The following is a 9659-nucleotide window of genomic DNA, read 5'->3' on the forward strand; positions in this document are numbered from 1 at the left end:
TTACAAAATGCTGGTTTTCAGGAATTGCAGTGATGGTTATGTGGTTGTGGGTCTCTCTCTCTCTCTCTCTCTCTCTCTCTCTCTCTCTCTCTCTCTCTCTCTCTCCCTCGTGTCAATTAGAGTGTGTTTTGCTAATGGTTTTTGTCTAGTAATACATTGTAGTTTGGTACAATATATATAGAACATGTTTTTACGTATGCAGTTGTGTTTGCGACCACTTTTTTCTCCACCTTCTTAATCTTCTCTTTTTTAGCTTCATTTTTTTTACAACTGATCTAATTGGGAAGTGTTCCGTAAATGGACAAGATTGTTTTACAGCTTCGCCAAAGAAACCGCTTTACTTATTTATTTATTTATTGTAGTAATGAATAATATATCTCCATTCATCCAACTATTTTTCTCTTTCCTTCTGCTAATGTTATTGTTGTTGCATTTGTATTGTTGAAAATTTATGTTTATGTCTATTGTATGTTTACGTGTGTTGCCATAATGTGCCATGATAATATGTGTTTCTGTGTGTTTTAGTGTCTTTTCTTTTATAAATTTTACCTCGAATTTGTTTTACGATCTTTGCCTTGCCGGGGGACGCTTACGTAATGCCGAGACTAGACGCGTACAGTAAATTCATTTTAAATTTTTCTTTCAGGCGTGTTAACATTGTGAATGCGAGACTGATTATCATTCTCAATTGTACAAGAATTCCTTTACGCACATTGATTACAAATAAGGACATGCAGTGTATGTTTAACCCTTTCAGTACCATGACTCGTTTCCATATTAATTTTAATGACTATTTGGTGATTTTACACAGCTTCAGAAACTTATGTGGGGATTAAAATAGTGAAGACTGTGGCCATTAATCTTCTGATCTCCATAGACCCTTCCTAATGTAAATAAAATCGTCTAATCATACCCAAAACTCGTAAAAAAAAAATGTGTCGCAGTGCTGAAGAGGTTAATTATAATTCTCACGTGTACAAGAATTCTTTTACCCACATTAGTTATAAATAAGGACAGGCAGTGTATGTTTAAAGGAAGGATTTGCTGCGAGCTCGATTACTGTGTGTGTGTGTGTGTGTGTGTGTGTGTGGACAGACGGTGGACAATTGTGGTCATCTGGTTTGAGGCGCACTGTTCTCATTTGAGGGCCACTAAATTCCCTTCCCCATGATGTTTATGGTTCATGAGATGGTTATCAGTGCGCGGCGCCCTCGGGAGACCGGCGCAGCTGCCTAATTGAGCGAGGACAAGTTTTTCCCTACCGGAGACTCATTCACTCCTCCAGTGGCAAAGGAGTATTGGGGGAGTGGTGGTGGTGGTGGAGGGGAGAGGTGGTATTGTGAAGAAAAGGAACGCAAGTTAAAGGAATTAGCTTCATTGTTGTCGTTATTGTTGCTGTTTTCTACTTATTATTATTATTATTATTATTATTATTATTATTATTATTATTATTAGTAGTAGTAGTAGTAGTAGTAGTAGTAGTAGTAGTTGCTGTTGTTGTTGTTGTTGTAAAGGTAAGAGTTTGATAATGGCTATAGAATGAAAAATAGTAATAGCAGTAATAGGTAATGATAATAGTTCCATTCTTATGCTTATCATGAACACCACCACCACCATCACCATCACCACCACCACCACCACATGCATTCAACATTACGATTAAATACACAAAAACCACCCAAGGCATTCAGTAGACATGCAAGCGATCCGATGACAGCATAATAACAGCGGTAATAACGAAGAGCACTGGCGCGATTTATTTATACAGCACAATAACTCTCAATGGGTGAAATAATCTTCCTGCCCCGTCCCTTCTGTCACCCCGCGCGCTCCCCGCCACTGCCGCTGCTCGAGGAATGCAAGTTACAGCCATAGGAGGCATTTCTGCGCTGCAATATTTGTGTGAAAGGCACAATATGTTACTAGAGAACGCCTTTCTCTTTCTGCCCCTTCCATTTCACTTCCTTCACTAGTTATACATGATAGTTAAATTTTTATCGTATTGTGAGACATGTGCGTATGTTGGTGTGTATATAGTACGTTCCATGCTGTAGGAAAGCGATGTATGTGGTGGTGGTAGTAGCAGGATCTAATAGCAGTACAGTGCATTGATAACTACTTCAAGAATATATGCAAGATGTCTTTTCAGTCACATCGAAATCAATGTTATCCCCATGTCTGTCACTACGCGTAAGTTTATCATTGGTAACAAAAGAAGGAGGAAGAGGTAAGAAAAAGAATGATGTCTCGTAGCTTTGAGTCATTCAGTCGGGAGGGTGTAAATATTTGAAGCCCGCTTGAGTTCACCTCGCGATTGAACTTACAAAGGCCACGGAAGTGTGAATATGCGATGTCTGAGAGAGAGAGAGAGAGAGAGAGAGAGAGAGATACGAACTTCACAGCTGCATATCGTTACCTAGTTCAACTCAAGTCCGCACTTCCAGAGTTGAGATTTTTCCTCTCTCTCTCTCTCTCTCTCTCTCTCTCTCTCTCTCTCTCGCAGCAGCAGCACAGATGGAGCAATGATCGGTAACACAAAGAGCAACAAGTTAATACATATTGACAGTCCCACGTGTAATGGAAGCGCAAGTAAGAAAAGTAAAATCTTGTTTGCCCGGAAACCCATTCAATGGAAAATTAGATAGGGGGAAAAATATTGACTACGTGAGGTCTTGAGAACGGAGGCAGGAGGAGGGAAGGTCCGCACGGGTAGGAGGAAGAGGAGAAGGAGGAGGAGGTAGAGAGGGGCGGATGGTTCGGGTGGTGGTGGTGGTGGTGGTGGTTCGGGTGGGAGCTGCTGGCCGTACCTCAGCCCCACTCCCCCCCCACCAGTCCTTCATACCTCCCATCCTCCCTCCCAGCCACTACTACCACTCCTCAACCTCGCTCACAGCTGATATCTTTCCTCGCGCTAACTTCTCTTGCTTTAACATCCTTCTCTTAGCGTTGTATCTTAGTTTAAATAAAAGAGATATGATGTATGTAAAGGGTTGCACATGGAATGCTACTCACGCTTTGTTTGTAAATATTAGGATATTTGAAATTATCGCAAGTATTGTAATCTCCATCGAATCTGGCATCTCTTAGCTTTCAAATACTGTTTTGTGACTTATTTTATAGAAAATACGATATATAAATGCGGTGTAGATAGCTGAAAATGAAAAATGTAGGGAGTGTGTGGTGGGTCTGGGTGTGCGCGCGGACTAGTTAGTGCGGCGGAGGATGTGTGTTGGGTGCAGGACGCACCGCGGCTCAGTTTTGTCGCCGCCATTAGGAGGTCTTAGTTGTGTGGCGGTGTCCCTCGGTTTGCTTGTATTGCTGCTTTATTAAGTGTTGCAGTGAGGCGAGTGTGTGTTGAGGTTATGCAGTGTGAGCTGCCTGTTGTGGAGAGAAGTGGGTGCAACGGAAATAAGTGCTATGTGAAGTAAGATGGAGGAGAAGGCTAAGAGTAACCGCAGACGCCGAGAGAGAGCTCTAAAAATGAGGGCCGAGATCTCGGAGAGCGCCAAGGCTTCGGAGGATAGCTGTGAGGAGAGTGTTCCTCGGGTACGGACCAAGCCGCCGCGGCCTAGGAAGAAGAACAAGGAGCCGCTTTTTGAAGAGGACGTGGTGGAAGGCTTCGCTTTTCTCGCTTTCAAGAACTACGAGGACTTAGAGGTGAGTGAATGGAGGCAGCAGCGTGGTGGCCAGGGTGGCAGGGCGGCAGGGCGGCAGGGGCCGGCCCGCCTCCTGAGGCCGCCCCACGCAGGGCAGGCCGGGCAGGGCGGCGGGCAGGGGTGGGGTGCAACACGGGCGGTGCTGGAGTGGGGAACGTGGTGCTGGGGAACAATGGTGGCGCGCGGCACGCCACCCTCCGCCCTCCGCCCAGGTGTCACAAGGGTGGAATCCGCGCGGCCGCCGCCTCCCTGCATCACAGCACTGCCGCACATGCTGCCGCAGCACGCCGACGTGTACGCCGCCGGCCCACCGCCGCCCCGTGTGGGTGTGCGCGGCCAGGGGCGGCGTGAGGTGGTGGGGGCGCCCTGGCCACACTTACACTGTTTACTGTAAATTGGGCGTCGGTCGGAAAACATAATTACCAATTAATATATAAAAGTAATTGTCAATAATGAACCTCGGCGTGGGACGTAATTTTTACTAATATGCTGCCTCGTGAGAAATTGCCTTTTGGTGTAACGATTTCCTGGCGCGAGGAGGAGGCCGAAGAGCCAGCTGTAGTGAGAGGAAGAGAGATAGGTGGAGGGCAGGCTGCAGCGAGCGTGGAAGGGCAGGAAGCTGTGTTGATTAGCACGCCCAGTGTGTGCCTTCCTTCTGTAAAAATGATAATGAACAAATAAATGTTGTAAAGATACACCGTGGCATGAGAGAGGCAGTGCAGTGTGCGGCAGAGGGCGGTGGATAATCCCTTTGTGTGTCAAACCTTCATGCAACACTCCCAGCACAAGATATTTGTAAATAGATGAACGGCTAAATGGTTTAGTTCCCCATGACGCGGAGCTGTTCTGCCACAAAATATCAGAGGAGAGGCATGGCGAGCGGGGTGTCGGCCGTGGAAATAGTTATTTTTGGGCCCTCTTTAAATAACGGCGCAAGCTTTTATGTTGTAGAAAAAGTTGTAGACACGGGACGAGGCGCAAGGGACGTATGTTTGAAGCAGTAAATCTGATCTTTGACGTTTGTTATGTTGCGTGTAATGTTGCGAGGGAATTTGGTGGAAAGTAATAACCGTGCTTAGTGTGACAGTGTGTGGGAGTTTGTTTTTCATTGCTTCTGTGAAAAATATAATTGATAAAATGTTGCACGCATGGAAGGACTCAATTTTTACAAGCGTGAGAGAGAGAGAGAGAGAGAGAGAGAGATCCCAACAAATCGCATTTAAGAATAATACGAGTTTCCATTGCATTATTAATCCTACACACAACCAGAGTAAAGGTAATATAATGTAGCATGTATATATGTATTACGTGGGGTAGAGGCACATTCCGGGCAGCGTGTAGGCAGTGTTGTGTATCGGGATCAGCGCATAAATGTCAGGCAAGATAGTGTGTGGTGAAGCCCTGACGTCCACTTGAGATGCGAGCTGTCAGTGGATGTAGTAACCCAGCCGTCATCTGTCCGCACCGGCCGTCAGCGATAACGTTACTAGTGCTGATAACGCCTTTGTCAGATGCCACGTGTTGCCTTGACGCTCAGAACCACAGCATGAATGTGAGAGAGAGAGAGAGAGAGAGAGAGAGAGAGAGAGAGTAATTATCCACACTCCCAGTCTTTTATTTATGTGTTTATTTTATTCATTCTTTCTCTGGCTGCTGTCTTGACGCTGCCATCTTTTTTTATTTTTATGATTTCCTGAGCCTTGATGCACATTTTACTCTCTCTCTCTCTCTCTCTCTCTCTCTCTCTCTCTCTCTCTCTCTCTCTCTCTCTCTCTCTCTCTCTCCTTCCTGGTATATGATATGAGTGACAGAGTATGTTTTTAGTGTAAACCCATATTTTGAAACGCTTTGCTCTCTCACCATCACTGCTTTCCAAAGGCTCCAGTTAAAAATACTCGTGTTTTAAGGGTATTTTTATAGTTATGGTTAAGGATTGGCAAGATTTCTAGTTTATTAAAAGGAGAAACTGTCTTGAAAACCCGGCTAGTCGTCTCTGTGGCCTTAGAAAAATTATCGTAATGAGAGAGCAAGGAATCTCTGAATACTGTTGTGGTATCGCCTCGCCCTGCAGGAAGACAACGTTCATGGCAGTTCTGTTAGTATTACTTTCGTTTCTAGTGCGATAAACTCATGATCTTGATAACCTACGACAATCTGGATGCTGTTGATTGGGTATCTGCTGAGGTTTTAATTTTGCTGACGTGTTTATTTAGTGAGAGAGAGTCGTTGGCCTTCATTATGTGCTCCTCTTCACTTCCTCAGCCTTGGTGTGAAGAGGGGGAAAGTTGCAGGATTAATGTTACGTCTCTCTCTCTCTCTCTCTCTCTCTCTCTCTCTCTCTCTCTCTCTCTCTCTCTCTCTCTCTCGATTTTATTTTTCATTCATGTGATTTTTTATTGTATTTCTATTATTTTCCATTTATTTTAGTTTTTGTTAATTCTCTCTCTCTCTCTCTCTCTCTCTCTCTCTCTCTCTCTCTCTCTCTCTCTCTCTCTCTCTCTCTCTCGTGATCCAAAGATAGATTAGATTAGCTTTAATGGCGACAAGTATGAAGCAGTAGATCCGAATAATGCAGGAGAGTATTACTACAGCTAATTATAATTGTTTATGAAAGCTTCACGCCGTGTCAGCCTTGCAGTAGTATATTAATATTTAGCACAAATATAAGCAGCGCTGCAGCTAATTAAAATTTTTTATGAAGGTTACATGGCGTCAGGCTTGCGTAGTAAGTCTGTTTGACTCCCTCAGGCACAGAAGTTAGCAAGTTGCAAGCCGTGTTTTATGTGGGGGCTTTAGTGCATGTATATGTAAATTGTGGACATCTCTCTCTCTCTCTCTCTCTCTCTCTCTCTCTCTCTCTCTCTCTCTCTCTCTCTCTCTCTCTCTCTCTCTCTCTCTCTCTCTCTCTCTCTCTCTCTCTCTCAGGATATTATTTAGTTTCATTCTATTTTTGTAAACATTCAATCTTGGACGCCAACAGATACTTGGTCTTAATCAGTTTAACAAAAGTTTAGCGGCAGGAGTTAGTTAATGTTGGTGTCCCTTCCTTTCGTCTCGTCAGGTGGCTGTACCCAGAAGTGTTTTTATGATAATTGTGAGGGTAAGACTCGGCCGTGGTGCGTCTTGAATTATATACAATACTCAAGTTCCTGGGAGAATGAATAAATGGGAGAAAGAAAAGCTTTTAGTGGAGAGAATATTAATGACATGATGGATAGTGTAGTGTGTGTGTGTACGTGTGTGTGTGTGTGTGTGTGTGTGTGTGTGTGTGTGTGTGTGTGTGTGTGTGTAGCTTACATTTAGTACATTTAGGAAACTTATTGATTACTGTCATGCATATTTGAAAGTAACAGCGGTATTGGGGGTTGGTTTACCTAGTGCATAATGAAGAGTGCATTGTGGAGTATTGTAGTTGATTGAGGCAGAGAGTCTCACTCCCAGAACCACACAAGAAAATACTACCTACTTATGCTTCCTTATTCCTTGAACGCTACCAATCACCTACCTTCCTGCGAGGCGCCTTCACCCCACACAAGCACCTCGTTTTAATAGTAAATGTGATTGAAACCAGGTGTTCCCTCTCTAATATTAACCTGTATTGAGTTGTCCCGCCATGCATCGAAAACATGAGCAAAAAAAAAAAAAAATGAAGAGAGAAAAAGAGGGAGAATAGAAGAGAGAAGCAGAGGAAAGAGAGGTAGGAAGGAAGGAATAGAAGAGAGAAAAGAAAGAAAGGAATAGAGGAGATAGACAGAAGAAGGATGGAAGAGAGGATAGAACATGAGCAAAAAAAAGTAAATAACTAAAAATAAATATAATGAAAAGAGAAAAAGAGGGAGAATATTTACGTTGCATTTCATTCTTGCCATGCGTTGAGTGGTTCGATTTAGGAGTGAAGGCTGATGGAGCATGCATGATGACCTCTCACAACCTTACCCCCTCGGAACACTGCACTTATCGCAGCGGGAAGTGGCGTGGAGGGCTGGAGAGGGCCAGAATGGACGAGGGTGGGAGGGAGGGAGGTAGCCAAGCAGCCACTCTAGGAATTAATGAGTGTGGGGAGTAAGTGAGTGAGTGACAGCTGGCTTGGTGGCGTGGCTTCTATATAAGATTATCAGGGTAGCAATTTTTTGGGTGTTTTTGAAGATTAGTTGGTGTGAAATATGGATTATCTTAAACAGTCAGCATGTATGGATTGATAGGTGTGTGAATGGTGTATTTGTGGTGCCTGGTATTTGCTGTGGTGTGTAGACTAGACATGTGTGTGTGTGTGGGTGTGTGGTGAGCAGTGTGGCTGTGGAAGTTGTGTGTGTTTATGTGGGTTCTATCAGCAAAGATGTTATGTACCCAATATCCTTGTTTACCCTATTAGTGAACAGCTGCAGTTTACAATCAGATGTAGAAAGGTTATTACAATTTGCCTTTGGGTGTTTTATGTGTGTTATTCACATATTCATTAATGTGGTGATTGGATTATTGATTTATCTGTATTCTGTCTTCCAGTCTTCTGCCTTTCCTTATTAATTTATCGCTTTACCTTCAGTCTGAGAAGCAGAACATTAATGCAACATTCAACTACTGCTGGCAATATTGTAACTTGATGTAATCTGTGTAGCTTCTGGAAATTACTCTCTCTCTCTCTCTCTCTCTCTCTCTCTCTCTCTCTCTCTCTCTCTCTCTCTCTCTCTCTCTCTCTCTCTCTCTCTCTCTCTCTCGTGTTATTTTTATATATAACTAATCTTTAAATTGTTCCCTTTCGTGTGTGCGTGTACGTGTGCGTGTGCGCAGGCTCGCTAATTGGTTACGTCTGGTCTCGTGGCGGTAGTTAGTTTTGTTGTAGCTGTATTGGGATTTATTGCACCTCGTAGTTTGTAAGTGGACCAAAAAATGAAAGAAAGGTAAAAAAAAAGAAAAGATTCCAGACTGGGAGAGGTGGCAAAAAATGCAACTTCTCTACCCTTCAGAGAGAGAGAGAGAGAGAGAGAGAGAGAGAGAGAGAGGTTAACAGGTTGACAAGAATGATTACACGACTCATTGAGATTAAGTGAAGCTTCTTGTAATATCAGTAGTGGTAGTAGTAGTAGTTGTAGTTGTAGTAATAGTAGTACTAGTAGTAGTAGTAGTAGTAGTAGTAGTAGTAGTTGCTGTTGTTGCTGTTGTTGTATATAGTTGTTGGTGCTGTAGCATACTGCGTGTTCTCTGTATAAAGGGTCTCCACTGGCAGCCCTACACGGCCATAACGGGTGGGTAGGTGGATGGGTAGGTAGATAGAGGGTGAGTGAGGGCTAGGAGGTGGGTTGGTTGGGTGCGGCGGCCGTAGTGATGGTGGTGGTGGTGATGGTAGTGGTGGACGGTCTGGGCCTGGCTGGGTCGCCTCGGGTCTACACCATTGCCGCCACCACCACACATCTATCTATCTATCTATCTATCTATATATCTATGCATGGGAGTTGGTAGCGACATCACCATTACCGTCACCACCACCATCACCACCACCACCACCACCACCACCACCACTTCGTCAGTCCAGCGGTGGTGTGTGAGCAGCTTCCTCGACGGAGATTCGATTTTCAGCGGGTTGTGCTGGCCATGTTGACTCAAACCCGTGAGAATGTTGACTCACAGGACCTGCCTCACGCCTGCTCTCTCTCTCTCTCTCTCTCTCTCTCTCTCTCTCTCTCTCTCTCTCTCTCTCTCTCTCTCTCTCTCTCTCTCTCTCTCTCTCTCTCTCTCTCTCCGGATTTAACAAGATTCATCATTCACTATGCTAGCTCTCTCTCTCTCTCTCTCTCTCTCTCTCTCTCTCTCTCTCTCTCTCTCTCTCTCTCTCTCTCTCTCTCTCTCTCTCTCTCGTAGCATGGCGTGGACTTAAAGCTGGCTCGTCCTCAGCTCTCCTCTGTGAAAGACTCGTGGGTGGTGGTGGTGGTGGCGGTGGTGGTGGTGTAGGGAGCGAGGTAGGAAGAAGAAGAGGAGGAGGACTAGGAGAGCTGAGTTATACCTTTA

The 9659-nt window shown here is 44.4% G+C and overlaps 1 protein-coding gene across 1 annotated transcript in view; it reads left to right on the forward strand.

Moving 5' to 3' along the window:
* The first annotated feature begins 3242 nt into the window (after positions 1-3242).
* Positions 3243-9659, forward strand: part of LOC123504309 (autism susceptibility gene 2 protein homolog) — a 401373-nt gene continuing 394956 nt past the window's right edge. The window contains exon 1 of the mRNA XM_045254727.1: positions 3243-3657. Coding sequence (XP_045110662.1) covers positions 3430-3657 — 228 coding nt within the window. The 5' untranslated portion in view covers positions 3243-3429. The remainder of the gene's footprint in view (positions 3658-9659) is intronic.

Source organism: Portunus trituberculatus, chromosome 15 (genome assembly GCF_017591435.1).
Source record: "Portunus trituberculatus isolate SZX2019 chromosome 15, ASM1759143v1, whole genome shotgun sequence".
Classification (NCBI taxonomy): Eukaryota; Metazoa; Arthropoda; class Malacostraca; order Decapoda; family Portunidae; genus Portunus; species Portunus trituberculatus.